The sequence below is a fragment of the Takifugu rubripes genome, chromosome 19 (genome assembly GCF_901000725.2).
Source record: "Takifugu rubripes chromosome 19, fTakRub1.2, whole genome shotgun sequence".
Lineage (NCBI taxonomy): Eukaryota > Metazoa > Chordata > Actinopteri > Tetraodontiformes > Tetraodontidae > Takifugu > Takifugu rubripes.
In genome coordinates, this window is record NC_042303.1 from 1,692,407 (window position 1) to 1,712,463 (window position 20,057).

A 20,057-nucleotide genomic window follows, 5' to 3' on the forward strand; every position below is an offset into this window, starting at 1 on the left:
CAGATTAAAACACAGCTTACAAGCAACAAACCTCTCGTCCTGCACCGGCTTATCTGCCATATGTTCCTATTTTGGGTTCTTTCAGGGCGGTTGGACAAGATCTACAGCGTATGTAAGGTGTGTGTAGGTCAAAATACCTTCCAGGTTTGTGAGACCACATTTCTCAATAGCACTCAACTCTTGTCAGGAGTTGGGACAAAGCGACCCACTCCTGATAGCTTGTGGGCGATGCTGCAGCGACCCTGCAATCCCTACACTCTCTGGTGAAACCAAATCAAAGGTTTTAGACACTGCTGGATGCTGGAAGGGTGGCTATAGTCTGGACGCATAGTTCCCCTGACTGCACATTTCTCCAACAATGATTGGCAGCTGGTGTCACTTGTTCTCCAGATGAGAGAAGGAAAGAGAGCCCCCCCACAGTGTGTTTGATTGCCCCACTGCAAGCTCAATGCTGCCAGAAAACATTGCAGGAGCATCAATTCCCCTCAGGGCATCAACAAGGACCTCAGGAAAAGGTGCAGCTGCCACCTACTAGAGACAAGCACACTGAGCTGAGATTCAAAGCCCTCTCCTCCCAAGAGAAGAGCTTGTTTGTTGGAGGCTCTTCTGGGCGATACCTGGTGCCACAGCTCCAGCTCAGCCCGTCTCTGGAGCTGAGGTGGAGCTTAGCAAGTTTCATGGTTCTCCACCACTTCCTCTCGCTGAGGACCTTCTCAGCTGGTGGTTTCTGCTCCACCTTCCAAGTTGAGCAGGTGATACTTCTGCATTCCTGCCACCAGGGTCTCTGCAGAAAGAGTCTTCTCTACTGTTTTATATTAGATTGTATAAAATTAGGATTTTTGGCTGGTGTCTTAGATGTTGTTGACTAAGAGCAGGTTTTTCTTTAATAACATAGAAAGATTCGATGAGAAGAGCAAATGTATTATTTTATGAGCTACTTCCACTACTATTATATACACATACTTCCATATTGTCTTAGATTGCAAGCTGCATTTATTGCATCGTTCATAGAAAGTCATATTTGTGAGGAGAAAAACTCAAATAAAGTCATTTTCTTTTATGACCATTACAAAAGAAGGAGGCGATGAACAAACAGATTTATGTAAAAATGTGTGAAAACTTATGGATGGAAACCTTTTTAAAATGGTTGCATTGTGTAGAATCGGTGTAGAATCAACTTGCTGACTTCTGATTTGGACTCCAATGGAAGTGAGGTGCAACAATTGTGGATGCTGAAAGCTTCAGATCTTCATGAAGGTTTCTGTGGTTGGACTGACCTGCTGCCCCTTTAAGAGGGAGGCAGGTTTGGGCTTCTGGCTGGAATGAAGCCACCTAAGATGAGAATGATTGCAGGCTTTCGGTACCACGGTTTAACAGGGTGCTCACTTCACACTTGGGCTTTTCTCTTTTTTGGGATGGGTTTTCTCAGTAGAGAAGGGGCATGGCACACTGCAGCAGCTTTCTTTTTGGGTTTGCTAGTTTTCCTTCTGATCTTTAAAAGACAGGAAGAACCATTTTTGATTGGTCTGAATGTTTGGGCGGTTTTGTGGCCAGCCTAAAATAAAACAAGACAAATCTACAACTGATACTTCCTTTCTAGTCATTGATGACCATCCTCACATGGGACAGATTTCCACAACCAATTTAATACTGCAAATCTGTCCTGTGTGGTCTTTTTTCTGAGAACTGTAACACTACGTTTATAACAAAGATCAAACATGTAAACAGTTATTGTCTAACTAGTTACACCTGGGAAAATACTGGATCATCTCTGACTGACCTGAGAGTCTCCAGCTTACAGAGAGGATCCTGGAGAAAACCACAGAGCAGCTTCACTCCTGGATCCTTCAGCTGGTTCCCACTCAGGTCCAGAACCCTCAGATGGGAGGGATTGGACCTCAGCGCCGAGGCCAGAGAGTCACAGCTGATCTCTGATAAACTGCAGCCACTCAGTCTGGAAAAGGAATAAATGGGGCAAATAAAAACACATTTCTAAATCTGAAAATGAAGAGAAAAGCAGAAAATGTAAAGAAATTTAGAAAAGACCAACAGAGGCCTCCTGACCTGAGCGTCTCCAGTCTGCAGTTTGGATGCATCATTCCAGAAGACAGTAACTTTACGTCGGCATCTGTCAGGTTAAGGTTCCAGATTAAGCTCAGCTCCCGTAGATGAGAAGGGTTTGACGTCATTGCTGAGGCCACAACTTCACAATGACTCTTTGGAAGAAAACTATCATACAGTCTGTTGTGTATGAAACAAAAATAGTGAGTCAAACTTTGGGATTTCTCATCAACTTATCTGAGAATCTACCTCAACACAAATGTAGCTCATTTCCTGGAAAAGCTAAATTCAACACCGTAGAGCAACAGTTTGAACGACCATCAGATCTGAAATGCAACTGAATTATTCTCAACATTTGTCTTATTTTAGAACAGCTCATAATTACTCAATATTTAAAATGATTGTAGCAAATGAAACGTGCATCTTTTTATCTGTCTATCGGCTCTTTGGATATTTTGCATTTCATCCAATTTGTACGATGGTGCGTCAAGTCTTAATTCAGCGATCCGATCGATGACATCAGAGTCTCTGGTTGCATCGATTGCCCTCAGCTTCTGTTACATCTGCCTGTTTCCTTCAAATCATTTTCACTGCACCTTTTGTTGCTAGTGATGAAGTTGCCCCCTAACGGGTGTGGAAAGGGTCAAACAACTTTGTGGGTCACATAAAGGCTCCAAACGGAACCGCCACAAAGACCTAAAACACCCATTTAAACCAACGAGGCCGGCTGTTTTTACGTTGAACAAATGAAGCAAAATAGTCACGTGTCATTAGTTAAAATGTGTTTTTCTGTCGTTTGAATACGATGTATACAAACAAACAAAAGTTATTTAATGACATCACAGTAATTTCATGATAGTCAGTTAACTTGTGGCTCCTATTATTCCTGCCTTATGTTGGTTTGTCTGGATTGACCTTTGAACTTATATCCAGCCAGTGTTGAACATTTCTGGATGAATTGTTGTTTTTAATTTATGGACGCTGCAATGGAGATAAAGAATTGAAGGAATGACCACTGGAGGGGGTATTGCTACCTGACATGATCCACTCGCTTGATTTAAACGCCGATGTCCGGCCCCAGAAATCTTTACTTACACGGCCTTCCTGCAGTTCCTCACAGCTGGAATCAGGCGACGTCGTCCCTCCACTGAGGTGTTGTACTGCTGCAGGTTCAGCTCATCCAGAACCTCCTCTGACATCTGCAGCAGGTAGGCCAGAGCTGAACAGTGGATCTCTGACAGTCTCCTCTCTGATTTCTTCTCTGACTTCAGGAACTCTTGGATCTCCTGATGGACTGACTGATCCTTCATCTCCATCAGACAGTGGAAGATGTTGATGCTTCTGTCTGGGGAGAATTCATCACTGTTCACCACCTTCAGGTTGTTGAGGACCTTCTGGATGGTTTCTGGGTGGCTGTCCATCTGATCCAACAGTCCACCCAAGATCCTCTGATTGGACTCCAGAGAGAGACCATGAAGGAAGCGAACAAACAAGTCCAGGTGGCCATTTTCACTTTTGAGAGATTTCCTTAGTGCTCTCCTGAGGAAGTCATCAAGAGATGTGATTGGTTTAGAATATTTTAGGAACTTATTTATAACCACTGTGTCTTTCCTGGTGTAACGGTGGAACATGTAGACGGCAGCCAGAAACTCCTGAATGCTCAGATGAACAAAGCAGTAGACTGATTTCTGGAAGATCACACTCTCTCTCTTGAAGATCTCTGTACAAACTCCTGAGTACACCGACACCTCGGAGACGTCCAGTCCACATCGTTCCAGGTCTTCTGAGTAGAACATGATGTTTCCTTTCTCCAGATGTTCAAACGCCAGCCGACCCAACTTCAGAAGGAGTTTTTTATCAGCCAACGGACGATACTTGTGTGACATCAGAGATGACCTGATGCTTGTTGAAACCCAGTGAAAATCTGCTTTCATCCAGGCCATCAAAGATGAACAGAAGTTTCCAGACAGTCTCTGGTCTCTGGTCATCATGTCCTCCAGAACTATAGCAGTGATCCAGCAGAAAACTGGGATCAGACACATGATGTGGAGGCTCCTGGAGGCCTTGATGTGTGAGATGATTCTCTTGGACAGATCTTCATCACTGAACCTCCTCCTGAAGTACTCCTCCTTCTGGGAGTCAGTGAAGCCTCGTACTTCTGTGATCCTGTCAACACACGAGGGAGGAATCTGATGGGCTGCTGCAGGTCTGGAGGTGATCCAGATGAGAGCTGAGGGAAGCAGGTTCCCCTGGATGAGGTTCACCAGGAGCACCTCAACGGACGATACTTGTGTGACATCAGAGATGACCTGATGCTTGTTGAAACCCAGTGAAAATCTGCTTTCATCCAGGCCATCAAAGATGAACAGAAGTTTCCAGACAGTCAGATCTTCTGCTCTGATCTTCTGTAATGTTGGATGGAAAACATGAAGCAGTGAGAGAAGACTGTGCTGCTCATCTCTGATCAAGTTCAGCTCCCTGCATGAGAGCGGAAGCACCAGACTGATGTCTTGGTTCTCCAAACCTTCTGCCCAGTCCAGACTGAACTTCTGCACTGAGAAGGTTTTTCCAACGCCGGCGACACCGTTGGTCAGAACCACTCTGATGTGTCTCTGTTGCTCAGATAAGACTTTGAAGATGTCCTGGCACTTGATTGGAGTGTCCTGGATGTTCTTCTTGGAGGTTCTCTCAAGCTGTCTCACCTCATGTTGTGTGTCCACCTCCTCACTTTGTCCCTCAGTGATGTAGAGCTCAGTGTAGATCGTGTTCAGCAGGGTTCCACTTCCTGCTTCATGAGTTCCTTCAGTCACATGTTCACATCTTCTCTTCAGACTGATCTTATGACCTTCTATCACCTCCTGCAGTTCACCACCCTCTAAAACAAACAATCTTTTAAATCCTTTTACAATTGTCATCTACAGCAGTAACACAGATGTCCTCAACTGGAAAATATTCTGTCATGTTTGAATGATAGAAGCAACAGTCGGGTAATGACCCATCTTACTGTCAGTTTGAAATGTTATGTCTTCTTTTGTACACCTATTCTTTTATTTCATTGGGTTTCAATGTAATTTAGTCTATAACAACCATTTCCATGTCTTCCAAGAGTTTGCTTGGACTAAACAGCTGGTAAAAGCTGGATGATATTTAGAAAAACACATCAAACCTTCTCCAAACACATCATACTCAGCAGACCCATTGTCCTGTAAAGGTCACCTGCCTTCAACTCTTTAACACTTTCCAGAACTAAATGACTAAATGTTGCTAAATACTGTCTAAACATTTAGGAAGGTCTTCAGAGGGTCCAGGGGTTCCAGTGGAACCAAACAAGTGCTCTCTGGATCTTCTCTTGCACATTGTAAATACACAAGTTGTTCCTTTATTCCGACCCAAAAGTATCTTATAAATACAAATGTACGAGCTTACGTGAGACGCTGTTGTTAAGGTCGGCGGTCTGCAGTTCAGTTCTCCGTTTGTTTTCACCCTCGGGACAGGAGGAATCTCCAATGGAAGCAGACCGTTTCTGACACCTGTCAAAAATGGGAATAGTGGTTATACATGTCTACTGGGAGTTAGCAATGCCTAAGAAAGGCTGCGTTCACTTCTACTTTCAGTTTGCTCTGACAGTTGAAGATTGAATGAACACTGAGCAAAAAATCTAAAGTTATTTACGTTCTAACAAGCTCGTTTAGTTGGAGAAAAGTGTATTTGATCTAAGTGTTTAGTGGCTTTTCCTCATTGTGAATTTATGTTAAAAATAAAAGTGCCAAATCAGGAATATAAACTCATAGAATAGAACAAAAGTTCTCCATTTATGCTCCAAATACAGTAGTCTGGTCTCTGAAACTGATCATTAAATAGCACAGAGGTCACGCGTATTCAAAAGCTTATTTCAACCATTTAGAAACGACTGATATTGTTGTCTATGGGTTTATTAGAACCAGGAGCCTTATAAATAGACTTTTTAATGAATTTTCATGACATGTGGTGGAACAGTGTGGCAGAACAAGCTGCACAGACCTGCCATGTCTTACCCATCCGTATCTAAATGGAGAGCTGGAGCACTCTGCAATGATGGATATTGATGGGAAACTTTAAAATATATGCCTAGGAATTTTAGTGAGATGATGTTAACCCATGTAGTAGAAATGACCAGTTAAAAACACAAGCAATTTTCAGTTTTAAAAGATTTACCACACTAAAATTAACATGGGAGTTAATGGGAGCGAACGCCTGACATGTTGGTGCACCGTTTCATTTTAAAGAGCTGATGAATTTCATTTTTCACGATATTGGAGGCTAATACCCACAAAATGATGTTTTGTATGGTTGTGAAATGTTCTAAGGCAGAGTTGTGGTTCAGAAAACCTTACTTTAAAGGTGAGCCTTGAGCTCCAATACCGAAGTTTATAGATTGCCCTTTGGACCTGTCGCTCTTCATGGACACACAGCTGGGCACTACGGACTTTGCTCTCTCTTCCTCTTCCATCACATATTCGCTCATTTTTAAATGTGAGTCTAAACGGTTAAGCAGGAACAGTCTGCTGACACAGAAAAGAAGATTAAAGAACATGATTCTCAGCATGAAGACAAGCAGAGGTCTGTCCAGTGACGTATTGTCGGCTCATTCACATCAAAATCTATTATATGATGTGACCCTGTACATCATACAGGCCACATATATATTGGAAAAAAGTTTTGGGACATCTTAAAAGTTTACACCATGGTAAATATAAAATAGTTGTGGAAAAAATGTTTCTCCTGGGTGTTTCAAAAGGTGCGGTGGCATCAGACGGACGCACACAAATACAAATGAAATCATTTTTTATCTGGTTATGGTTTACAAGAAAACCTAAATTCTTTCAAGATGTCAGTTCTCAACATTAAATTCAACAAATAAGATGAGAATGCATTCAAAACTAAACAGAAATACGTCATCACATCATCAAAGTGGGTCAAATGCAGCATCATCTTCTGTCATCTCAGACAGGATTCCAAGAAGAGGATCTTCATTTTCAACAACGCACCTTGACATCTCATCATGGCTCGTCTGTCAGATTACAAGCAGCTTTTTTTGATCAGGCGCATCATGTTTCTCACCAACACATGATGGTGCTGGAAAAAACATTTGTAGCCTGACCTAGAGGTCAAAACTCTGCATGGCGTGCACAGCTACTAGCTGCAGCTGGTGGTTGTGGCGGAGGAGATCCCAAACATATCTAGCAAGCTTGTTTTGGAGCAGAGCTTGTCCACCACCTCTGACCCCACTCATCACAGAAGTCCCACCATATCCATGGCCAGGTGTGTTGGCAGCATTGGAGCCAGCCTCAGGAAAAAGGTGTGTCAATATCTCAGAAGTGATGCATCAAGTTGCCACAACCCAACAGAAGTCAAGCAACCCAACATGCTGAATAGAATAGATGACACACAGCAAAGGGCAAAAAACACCCAATTCTGCTCAGACTGATCTTATCTGACCACATGTACAGGACCAAAAATATCAAAACACCATGGGTTTAGGTTTCGTTTCGTTTTCTTGACTGCTTCATTCACAACAGAACAAATTTCATAAATCCATAATAACAAATTCATATTCCACAAAGAACCAGTTGTTAAAACAATAAAATGGAATGCCTTGATCTCTCCCTCTTTCCATACTCTCCTTTTTTAAATAAAGGATTGATTGTCCCCCTGGTGGAGGGACAAAGAGAGGAGGCTAAAACTGTCGCGTTTGTGTCCCTCTTTCCGTGGATTTTTCCACTAACTGCAAATAATATTGTCGACTTATTGTGAGTATTAAATGTGCTTCCTCAACCTCTAAAATGTTGGCTCAGGGTTAGCGGAAAACGCAGTTAGAGGAAACACGCTACAAAGTTTGATCATCCGTCACAACATTCCCGTCGACCAGCCGCAATGTGCGTCCGAAACACGCGCACGCTCATTGCGAACACGCAGCTTATTAAGCCGCATCTCGCAGCGGAACATTGATTCGAGACGACAGCAGTGAAAGAACCAAATGCTACCTGAATATTAGAGGTTTTCCATCAGGGCTCGGTCACTCAGGATGGAGCCCGAAGTTGAGAACTTTCACTTTCGCTTCTTCTTCCTCTACACGTCACGTGTTTGTGGTTGGATCGCGTCATATCCAGCACAAGCGCCTCTCTTCAGAACAATTTGGTCCACGTTTTAACTGAAATACTGGGAAACAACTGTAGTTCGTCTGACAGATGTTCGTTTTTGGCTGCGGAATCAAACTGTGTCAACTTTTTGATCTATAGGATCCCCTCTGGTTCAAAGTGTCCCTATAGGATGACAGTTCTGACCTTTTGGGGGCTGCACACACCTCTTAATGGTGACTGCACCAACGGAGCTGATCCAGTTGTCATCAGCTGGCCAGTCTGACTCCAGCTCATTAGGGGACATTTGCTGATCTGGAGGAGAAGCTTTCAAAACTTGACGGGCTGGGGGGAAAATGACTGTAATTTTGGAATCAGCATGCCAATTTTATTTTTAATCAGAATAATTTAGAATAATTGCAACAGGACATTTTCAAATTGTTCCCCAGTGTAACTTCACCTGAAATTGTGGACTCCAGAATATCACCATTAAATCCATTTAATCACTTAATAGCTGTGGAATTTGAGCCATGAGAAAAATATCTCTCCATCATGATTTCCAGAATTTTTCATCAATATCTGAGATTCTTCAAAAGCTTCGCTGGTGTTGGGTTTTTATTGCTTCTGCTTCATTTTCAGGCGCAATTCTTTTATTTTTAAATCAAATCAAATCATCTTTATTTGTAATGTCTGTTGTAGTCAAACTTGGTGCTATGCAGAATCCCAGGGCCTGATCCCTAACAATCAACAGGAAAATCTCCCCTTTAACAGGAAGAAACCTTGAGCAGGACCAGGCTCATATGGGGGGGGCCCTCCTGCTGATGGGGGGGTGGGTAGGGAGAGAGGAGGAGAAGGGGGAGGACAGGTAGAGGAGAGACAAGGCAGACATCATTCAGTTCATTTTAAAACCCACTACATTATATATTCTGAATAGCTGGTGCTGGTAATCGGAAGGATAAAACTATTCTATAAAAATGTATATTTAGCTTTGTGAAATTGTGTCGTACAGGTCAGATAAGAAAACAAGATCAACTGCTGAACCAGTGCAATTTATTTTTAACGTGTTAATCTCCACAAAGAAAGAAAAACCACAAACAACAAGTTTATAGTGGTCCAGTAATGCGCTATAGTCATACACCAGTACAGTTAACAATAACTCATGTTTTCCACCTGCTTTTCCATCTTCAGTGGGAATAATCCAGTGCGTTCTGAACAAAGGTATTAAAAGCTGGCTGAATGTCTGAGGTGACTGAAGGACACACTTGGGCTTTTCTCAATAGAGAAGGGGCAAGGCACAGTGCAGCAGGTTCTCATCTTAAAATTTACTGTATTCATGGGAGATTTATTTGGTCATTTTGCTTCTTTTTATTTCCTATTTCCCACATTTATTCATAGTTTTTATTAGATTGCAATAAATCCTATAACATTTAACAGATTGACTAAAGTCAAATGACCTGCGGTTCCCACCGATAGCCGTCATTCTGATGGGTTTTTGCTGGCTGCAGCTGAAATATTCCAATGCTCCATGTCACAGATACAGTAAATATTGAAGAGAATTAGTTTATCTTGTTAGCATCTTTTATCTTATTAGCATGTGTTATACTATATGTTTTTGTTTTATGTTACAGTTAGTTCAGAAGTTAGGGATAGTATATAATCTTTAGTAGGAATACACATAAGCAAGTCAGTTGACCCTTCCTTGACATGAATACTGCTTAGACAGTTGGAGCCAGGCAGACAGGAAATGGTAGACCCTCATCGTAAAACATGACAGCATAATTTACTGGTGATTGATAAGTTCCTGGACAGGAATAAGACCTCTGATCTGGCCATCTGAGAAGACAATGGAGAAGAAGGACTGCACCAACACCAAATGAGGCTGGAAGAAGAAGATGAGGTCACCTAAGAAGAAGGACTGGATTGGACTGAATTAGCATCAATAATTACATATGTCTTTCTATAAAAGACTGGGTCAAGGGATAGTTAGGTTGTCAGACTTCATGCCCTGATAATGGACTCTGTTATTGTAGGGTTATGAACTGGCCCGGAGCTCTGTAATATTTGTATCTTGAATTGATTCTATTTGCTAAATACATTTTGAAATTGGCATTTGTTTTCTTGAAGTCTTCATTTAAAGAACACGCGGATTGGCAGTGACACACGAGAGGTATTGCGATCCAACAATTTGGTGACCCCGACGTGATGAAGACAGAAGTCATCTGAGGCAAAGAATTCAACAACGGTCACTTCGGAGGACAACTGACGACAAAGGGATCCCTAATAAAAGGTAAGCAGACACCTGTTTAATCAAAGCTCTGCACATTGGCAATTTCCAAATTTGTCGTCACTGTCAATTGAAGTGTCCTAGTTATAAATTCCAGATACAAATATAGAAAATATTGAAACGACTGCAGGAATTACGGTTACAGTCCAGAAAATAGACGGTTAGAGGCCGGAAGTACTGTTGAAAAAACAGGGAATAGACGGTTAGAGGCCAGAAGTACTGTTGAAAAAACAGGGAAGGACGGTTAGAGTAAACCGGAACTAGTACAGTGCTGTATTGCTGTATACACAGCACTGTATATGAAAAGGTAAAGCGTGTTGGGATCAGGGAGAATGTTCTCCCTATCCCCGGTCTGTGGAAGAACAGTGGAAGTGGACTCTTGATCAGGTGGTGAGTGGCATGAAAGAAGAAGACAGGGAAAGAGAATTGGATGCAATAAAAAAGTTGTGGAAGAAAGCCCGGAAGCAAAAGATACTTCCCCCTCCAAAGGTGAAGGTTAATTTAGCTGAAGCATTGTGTAAGTGGGAGTCAGAAATTCACACTAGATTACAAGATCATTTGGATAATCCAAAATCCAAAGGTTTTATAGCAGGAAAATCATGGCAAAAACAGGGTAAGGAGTTAGAAGATAAGCGCCGAAGGATACATGTTGTGGCTGTGGCAGGTGCAGCGGTGCACTATTGCAGATCTATGGGGGTTACACGAGTGCCCAATGAAGAGAAGCCTCCATTAGAAGATCCAAACCAGACACTGACATTTAACACCACTCTTTATCCAGCATTACCTACTACCACTTCCCCACCCCCATATCAATTGCCAGTTTTGACTACTAACAGTGGTCAGTTAGATGTGGACAGAGATGAAGAAATACAGGATTTATGTGAGACAGTGGGTGAACTTCGGAAACAGGTTAGAAGGATCAAACAGGGACAGGAAGAGGTTGAAGATAACTTAGGAAAAAATGAATTTAGAGAGGAAGCTCAGGTGGTTCGCCCTAAAATCTCCCAACGAGTGCATCCTCTGAAGCTGACAGCTATTCATCAGAGGGTGTCTCCAGTAGTGACTACTCTGATGCCACCACTTCTGAAAACAGCAGCAAATCACCTTCTAAAAAGAAAGGCGTGTTTAGGGTTAAAGTCTCTAAATGGTTTGCCAAAGTCTGCAGGCATATAAAGAGTGTATTCTGTAGCTGCATGGAAGTCAACTGTGTTGAATAGTGTGTGAGTGTAAGGACTTGTGGGTGTGCTGTCTGTGCTTTAATTATGGTTTGTATTATTAAAGAAGATATGGATTATGGTAGTGTGTTGATTCACTGGGTGGAAAGGTGGAATCCAGCACAAAAAGCTCATAGATTGATTAAAAACAAACAAAAACATCATTTTGTAAATATAATCCTCAACTAATTCGCTATCGTCGGTGTGAGGACGTTAAATTACCAGCGCCCCGTAAAACGAGCTAAAGCGCCGACTGGTCCGCTCAAATCTCCGATTAACTCAATGCAGAACAGAGCGGGAAAACGGCTCAGAACCGACAAAAGCTTCGTGTTTAACTCGTTGTTTCTCCGTCACCGGGTAAGCTAAAGTTATGAAGCTCGACATGGTTATATTTCAAAGTCTTGTGGTTCTAACGTGCCCAGATTCCATAGAATTGGACGGCGTTAAGCGGTCCAAAACGGGTGGTTCTGATCGCGAATCTGTGTGGGGGGAGGGGTGGAGCAGCTCCCAGCCAGTGGGTGTGGGAGGGGCTGTCTGTGTGCGTCACATTCAGCGGGAAAATAACACGATTTCAAATGGCAGCTTTTCGAATTTCCCATTGTACGTGAACCCACCGCCATTTCAATCGATCCAGTCCCAGCCTCGCGCTTCACTCCGTTTGGCGCTTCACGTAAATACAAATCTACATCGCTCTGCTCGTTTCAATGACTTTCACAGCTGCTAAATGAACTAATTCAAGCTAAAGCTTCACAATCCCATTATTCCGTGTCTCAGTGTAAAGAATTGACCGCTTCTGTGTTGTTTCCATTACATTGCTCTCGTGGTCCACGTTGCTAATATCTGGTCATTCTGCTGTGATTGATATTAACGCCGTCTGACATCAATAGCATTTTATTTTAACATTTTTACCATCGTGCTGGTTAAGTTGTTAATTGCGGAGGCAAAGTAACCTAAACCATTGTCGGCATTAAGATCTGCATGGGACTCCAAATGGCTAATGCTAATAATCGGTATTGGCGTGTGGCGGCTAATATTGGCTCATTCGAAAATCGATCCCATTTCTGTAATTCATCTGTCGATATCTCTGCATATGCTTCCATTTAGGTGATTGGTTTATGCACACTTTGAGTGCTGACAAGTTTGTGAATGCCGTTAAAATGCGCTTCTCTGCAGATACAAAACGACTTCAGAGATTTTGCAGCTCTTGTTGGTAAGTACAGTATACTGGAATAAAGGCCAGTAAAATCTGGGACCTGTTACTGTTTGAACATTCATTTTATGCTGACACATTTGCTTTGTGCAGATTTGCAGCTCCTGTTGACGTGGCTGGTCAGCGGCTGGAGCAGGGTTGGTATCTCTGTAGCTTTATTCATGGTTCAACACACTGTCCGAGGTCCAGCTGTCTCCAATCATTGATTGGTGGTGGTGTCCAGGGGTTTGTCATCGGCTTCTCTCCGGGCCTGAGTGCTGACGCCACCCTGCAGAACCTGCTCCAACAGGACGACCATCGTGTCTCAGCACGGATGGGTGAGAAGATTTTACATTGTTGTTTTAAAGCACTTCTTGTCTTTTGTCTTCATACACACAATTCTATTGCACCTTTCTGATCTTTGACCTTTTGTAATTTCAGGGATCCCCTACTTCTCTGTTGCGGAGCACTTTCCTCTGCACCCCCGAGAAATTTGAGCCAGGGACGTATGTATCAAAAATTCCGATCCTGACACACCTGCTGTTGATTGCTGCAACCAGGTGCCAGGTTTGTAGGTTTGATTGGCATCGTAGATCAGGTCCCAATTCCAGCACTTGTATGCTATTTGTAAATAAGCTATCAGTATATAGTTCCCAGGATTGGACGGCTCCATCTTGCCGTTATTACAAGGACACGGATAATGCTTCAGTTGTGTGTTTGACGTTTTCATGTTGACTAAATGGTTTCCCTCCATGGTGATTGTCTCTTTACAGCAGCCCTTCTCAAATAGTGGGGCGCGCGGTGTGATACCGGGAGGGGGGCGCGTGTGACCCCGGAGAACATGTTTTTTTTTGTTTTTTTTTGCCGTACTAGAATAAAGTGTAATCGCACACCCACTTTGGCAGTGGCGCTCTCATTGTCAGAGTGTGCGCAGGGAGTATTAGCTCTATGGTGGAGAGGTTTTTGCACCGAGCATTCGCGCGCACACTAACCCTAACCCTCACTTAAAGACATTGCACCCCAGTCACACTGATAACCCTAACCCTGGTTAACCCTAACCCTGGTTAACCCTAGCACTAACCCTAACCCTCACTTAAAGACATTGCACCCCAGTCACGCTGATAAGCCTAACCCTGGTTAACCCTAGCACTAACCCTAACCCTCACTTAAAGACATTACACCCCAGTCACGCTGATAAGCCGCTTGAGTTTTTTCAGCAAAAACGTGCCGAATATTGGCAACAATCATCCCGCTTTGGTCTATATTTCTTTCTTTTTTTTGTTTTCTTTAATGTTAATAAGGATACAATGTTATGCAGAGGTGTACTTATAACAATTTCATAGACAAATGATACTAATTATAGTCGGGGGGGGGGGGGGGCGCAAAACGTTTTCTTCTTCCTAGGGGGGGCGTAACAGAAAATAATTGAGAAGCACTGCTTTACAGTAATGTATAAAGCTAACTTGACAGTTTGACAGCTGGTGTGACACTGTCTAATGTCCTTAATTACTGTAAGTTAGCTGTTACATACAAATTAAAGTTGTGCTTCATGCTCTGTTATAAGATTGCTACATTTTCAGAGGTTTTTACAATGGGGAAGGAGACAATATTTGAGTTGCTGATGTCACATTACAGATAGTATTAATTTTTTCATAGTTATTGCTCTGGTCAATGAAATGAAGAAGAAACAAAAGAACATGACAGTCATCCAGCAGAAGATGGCGCTGACCTTTTCCCTCAGGCGGAGAGAGGTGCTGGAGTGTCAACCGCACTGTTTTCCTCTGAGGAGGTGAGGCTGTCCTAGGCACAAGTTATTATACTAGATTGACTATAATTGAAGAAGTGCAGTATTTGCTGTATTGGCAAACTTTATTCTACCTTGCACTACCACTCCACTCAAGGCCCCTCCAACACACTGCACCCCCCACACCCACTCCAGAAATGTGCAATGCCAGTGTTTTTGTTATGTTCTGTCCTCCCAAGGAGTGCATCACTTACTGCAACTGTAATGGGTGTCAAAATGGTCACATTTTTATTGAATTGTCAGTCCTCAAGGTCCATGTTTACAAATGCCATAGATTCTTTGACCTTTGCTAATATTCTTACCCTAAAAATTTCACTCCTATAACAGCCCATTTCTGCCTGTACAAGAATAAAAGAATCCCCACGCTAAATCGAAATTGTGAAATAAAAAGACATGAGACAAAAATTTAAAGTAGTTTCACCTGGAGAAAAACGACCAAATTTGGACTTTAGCTCATCATTTTGACTTGGCATGGATTTTTTTTTCCTTTTCCTGGTGGAAATAGGGCTTCTGTAGACTGAGGTGGTTAGGGAAAGATACTACGGCAGGTCACAGAATCTGATTGGTCACAGATTTGGGTGCAACACTGGAACATGATAATATGTATTTGCATATTGATACTGTTTTTGTGGAGGGTATTTCCATTCCTGTGCAAAAGACGGATTCACAAGAGCTTTTTGAAGTAGGTTTTGCTGTTGATCACATGGTCAGGCGTTGAACATGGGGCAGACTGCACAAGATGGCTACCCAGGAATGTTCTGTGCTGAATAAATGGCAATATCTTGTTGATTGTCTTGTTTAGATATCTGAAGAATTCCATCGGATGACGAGCAAAGACCTCCTGGGGACTTTCAATGCATCCCCTGACAAATTAGTGCCTGGCCTGCTGAAACTGTAGCGGTCTAAGAAGGGAGCTCTTGGTGAGAAGATGGGAGACCTCCTGGATAATGAACAGGTGAGTGAAGTGCTCCTGCCTGACATTTTTAGAAGAGTATGAATATACTTCTCTCATAAGAGAAACAGAAAAAGATGTTGGCTTCAGCCAAAACACATTAGTGGATGTGTGTCAGTAAAAAGGAATGGCAGCAGTCATTGCTTTATGTTTTTATTTGTGTTTATGTTGGCATTTGATTTAACAGAATTTTAATTTGTAAAAGTGAAGTAAAATTGTTAACATGGTTGCAGTGTTGTATTTTTTTTTAAGTTTTACATGTTGCTGTGTCTGACCTGTCCTTTATCTTCATTACTATAAAAGAGTCCTGATTTTGCATTGTGTTTAAGTACATTATGTATATAATAATTATATATAGTATATACTAATTGAAATGCTTGTTTTCCACTGAATACTCTTTAGACATCCGCCTGCCCATTTTCCTCCGAGAAGATGCAACAAAGGTTCTCCTGAAGTGCTTGGTAGGTACAGACAAAGTAATGCAAGTAAAACTAATTCCTAATTCCCAGGAGATGTTTTAAAGGATGAGTTCATCCAGAATGGAAATATGCACCTCCTCAGTGCGGTCCAGATCATTTTATGGTGAGGATTGAAGTTGTCTAGAACTCTCACTCCCTTTTTTCTGCTGAGAAGCAGCTGGGCATCGTTGGTGGGTGAAAGCTACTGTGTCATTAATTAAATATCTGGTGAGACTGTGTCATTAATTAAATATCTGGCGAGACTGTGTCATTAATTAAATATCTGGTGAGACTGTCATTAATTAAATATCTGTGTCATGAAGTATTTTAAAGTGAGGTGTTGTCCACTTCACATGAAGCGCAGCACTGGTGTTTTACCTGTTAGTTCCCTCGTCATTGATGGTAACATTTCTAAGAACTTTTAACGAGTTCATCATAGTTATGCCCATGTAAACCTCAGGTGTCTGGGTACACAGCCAATCATTGGTGGCACTATTCTATTTCATGTGCAAGTGGTTAAGTTCAGCTTTTACAAGACAATCAGGGTGTGTGCATGAATGGCTATATGTTGCTGGACACTTTTTTCACATACTTTGTTTTTCTTTTTTGGTTCTGGACTTCAATTTTAATGTCTCTGAAGAAACCAGCTATACTTTTTTACAGAAATTGACACAACTACCCATGACATTCTGGAATGGACTTGAGGCACTGTTCAACAAAATAAATAAGATTTCAGATAACATTCAGTTGTGCTTTGTTTTAGTCAATATCTATTTATTGAGCATTTTTCAAATATAATGACGGCAACATACATTTTCCTTTTATTTATACAGGTAAATTTTCAACTGGAGTAAGAGTGCATTTGGTGAAGGCAGAAATACATGGCATTGAAACCAGAATTTCTTTGTTAGCCTTCCAGGATTATCCTAATTAGGTGAACAAGAAGATCCAAGTTGGCAGAACTCTTGTCAGAACTTGTAAACCTTAGTTAAGTCAACAACAGTAGGCAAAAGTTGAGAAAACCCAAAAATCTCTTGCATCATGTTGCCTTGAAATTTTACGTTTTCTCAACTTTTTCTTTTTTACAGTGAATGTGTGCAGAATATCCAGGTACAGGTGAGTTACTGATGGACGGAAATATGACTGAACACTACTAAAGTGTATTCTGCACTTTGTTTTTCTATGGTTTTTGTCATAACGTCTTCCACCCAGCAGGGGGCAGAATATCCAGGTTTATTGCTCTTTTTCGTCGCTCGCTCTTGTTTACAATGAGGATGATTTCATTCCCGAGTGCCGTAATGAATAAGATGAATAATACTAATGAAATAATGCGTGTTAGCTGGAGAGTTGATGCACACTTTGGTGTCACTGCCACATCAGTCTTGTTCAGCCATCACAGATCTGTTTAAAAGACCTTTAATTTTACATTATTCTGCCCAAATCATCTCAGCATCCATGGGAACAGTGATGCCAAACAGATCAACCTGCTGTAGGTGCTCCACAAGCCTCTGGAACTGAAGTGCACATATTATTAAATAACTTCTATAAACATTTTAAATACTACATCTGCTGCCACCTTCTATTAACACACGGTTTATTCTTTTCTGTTCAATGGGGAACTTTCAAAAAGGTGTTTATCCACAGTGATAAAGATCAACTTTAATGGGAAGGTGCAAATTATCAGATGTAAAATATATAACAAAGTCCATCCATGATTAAACTATCTTCAAGGATTATCCAAATTAATCCAGATAGATGATAGAAAAATATATTAAAATCACAAGATCACGGGTACAAGCGGCTGAAATGAGCTTCCTCCGTAGGGTGGCTGGGCTCTCCCTTAGAGATAGGGTGAGAAGCTCTGCCATCCGGGAGGAGCTCGGAGTAGAGTCGCTGCTCCTCCGCGTTGAGAGGAGCCAGATGAGGTGGCTTGGGCATCTAGTCAGGATGCCCCCTGAACGCCTCCCTGGTGAGGTGTTCAGGGCATGTCCCTCCGGTAGGACAGGACACGTTGGAGAGACTATGTCTCTCGACTGGCCTGGGAACGCCTGGGGATCCCTCCGGATGAGCTGGAGGAGGTAGCTGGGGAGAGGGAAGTCTGGGCTTCTCTCCTTAGGCTGCTGCCCCCGCGACCTGACCCCGGATAAGCGGCAGAGGATGGATGGATGGATGGATGGATGGATGGATGGATGGATGAAAATCACAATGATTTAAATAATGAAAAACCTAAATCATCTTATTATGGGGTTACTGGAAATGTCTCTTTATTATATTGAGACTTGGAAAACTTCATTTTGTGGGTGTGTAATTTACCTGTTGTATTGATTTGTCCTTAAAGTCTAATGGTGGCCAGCAAGGTGGGTGGAGCCGTGGGAGGTGTGTGGAGCCGAGGGAGGTGTGTGGAGTGTTGAGCACCGAGGTGCCTGATGTTGCTCTGCAGCAGCAGCAACCACCATCTCTAAAGACATTTAGAGATGGTGCAATCCCTTTCTCCACTGTTTGAGGATAACCAGCAGTTCAACAAGGTTCCTAGACAGGAACGATGGTCCTGCCAGGTGGTCTATGTGGACCTAAAGCTTCATAGCTTCCACCCAGCTGCTCCTGGTTCCTCCTCAGAAACACGGACAGTTTTAGTGGACGCACAATCCACAGAGGCCAACATTAATGTCAACAAAATAGCCCATGTTCTTGCAACCACAATATAGGTCCTCAAAAACTCTAAAATATATAAAAATGTTTTTTTTACAAAATGTTATAACCAATCAATTTTTAGTGTATTTAAACTTTATACACATCATTTCCACCAACTGACTCTCATTCAACAGTGAATTTCCACTGACATGACAAACAGTGGAAATGTAGCCCTCGACACATAAAACAAAGCAAAAGGGATCGTTATGAGGTCTCTATTGTCTCGGTGGTGCACGTGACGCGTCCAGTGGACGCAGAGCTCTTATTAGGATAACTCTGACCTGGATGATTGAGACTGGTCTCAAAACTGGGAGGATATTCTGACATCCTGCCAAGAAATTCAAACTGTCCAGAAACACCAGTTTATTGGATACGAGCATTGTGAAGCTGCTCTCAAAGAAGGGCTCCAATGTTGGACTGTAATGACCTGTCAAGATGTTTAACATTCAATTTAATGCTTAACGGTTGCATCACCATGATAGAAGAATCATAGCAAAATATTTGGGTAATAATTTGGGACACGGTGAGGTAAAATCACAATGTTTAATTATTTCCAGAACAAGATTTACAGTACGTCATATATGCAGCGATTTAACCCACTCACACATTTACGTTTGTGGCTTTAATGCGAAGCACAGCAGCTTTAAATACTTCGCATGAGATTATTTTTGTGAGGTCATCACAGATAAAAGGCCATTTTGGGTTGTAAGCTTTGATTCAAAGTAAAAAGTCTTCATATTAAAGTGTTGCTGCTGCACCTACAGACATTACCCGTTAAAGGTTGAGCTGAAACCATCAGATCTGCCGCCTCATTCTTCGATCCTTCCACCGAGCATCACCCTCCAAGAGAGACAATCTACATACTGACGTGCACACGCGTTAAAGGTCCAAAGGTCAGTAACTGGGAGTTGATGGTTGGGATCAAGTTGAGCTCTGCTGGCAGCTTTACCAAAGTCTAAATGTTTTCCATATGAATCCAATTCTGCTAATGTGGTTGCGCTTCTTCGTGTCAGGGCAGACTCGTGCGCGGGGCTCGTGCACATGAGGGTTAGGCTGGTTTGATGCAAGTCACAGTGAAGCAGGTGGGGGCGGGGCTTGTGTAGCATGTGCCGGCCCCTCTCAAACTGTAGCCTAACTGGGCCTTGCTCAGGCCCTGATGACTGGCGGGGGCGTGAGCCCCTCACCTGTGCTAGTCTGGGCTGGGGAGGGGGCGAGGCGGGACTTTCCTCTTTCTCCATGAGGCGGGAGCAGCAAATGGATCTGTTGATGACTGTTAGAGTGTGTGTGG

The 20,057-nt window shown here is 42.4% G+C and overlaps 1 protein-coding gene and 1 long non-coding RNA gene across 12 annotated transcripts in view; one reads left to right on the top strand and one right to left on the bottom strand.

Annotated features, from left to right (window-relative positions):
• LOC105418562 (WW domain-binding protein 11-like) overlaps window positions 1–20,057 on the top strand; it is a 1,118,483-nt gene that overhangs the window by 1,096,633 nt on the left and 1,793 nt on the right. For 5 of the 11 annotated variants that reach the window (XM_029826830.1, XM_029826832.1, XM_029826829.1 and 2 more), the window contains 3 exons: window positions 15,471–15,623; window positions 16,023–16,081; window positions 17,167–17,194. In XM_029826830.1, the coding sequence (XP_029682690.1) occupies window positions 15,616–15,623; window positions 16,023–16,081; window positions 17,167–17,194 (95 nt within the window). In that variant the 5' untranslated portion in view covers window positions 15,471–15,615. Of the gene's footprint in view, window positions 1–11,945; window positions 12,886–12,978; window positions 13,023–13,108; window positions 13,203–13,305; window positions 13,432–14,520; window positions 14,654–15,470; window positions 15,624–16,022; window positions 16,082–17,166; window positions 17,195–19,533; window positions 19,663–20,057 lie in introns of those variants that run through there. The other 6 variants (XM_029826835.1, XM_029826834.1, XM_029826836.1 and 3 more) reach the window with 6 other exon arrangements.
• LOC115246904 (uncharacterized) lies at window positions 5,530–8,105 on the bottom strand. The gene is made up of 3 exons (XR_003886008.1): window positions 8,085–8,105; window positions 6,435–6,602; window positions 5,530–5,591 (listed from the first exon to the last, which is right to left on the bottom strand). It is a non-coding gene; the product is annotated as an uncharacterized lncRNA (long non-coding RNA).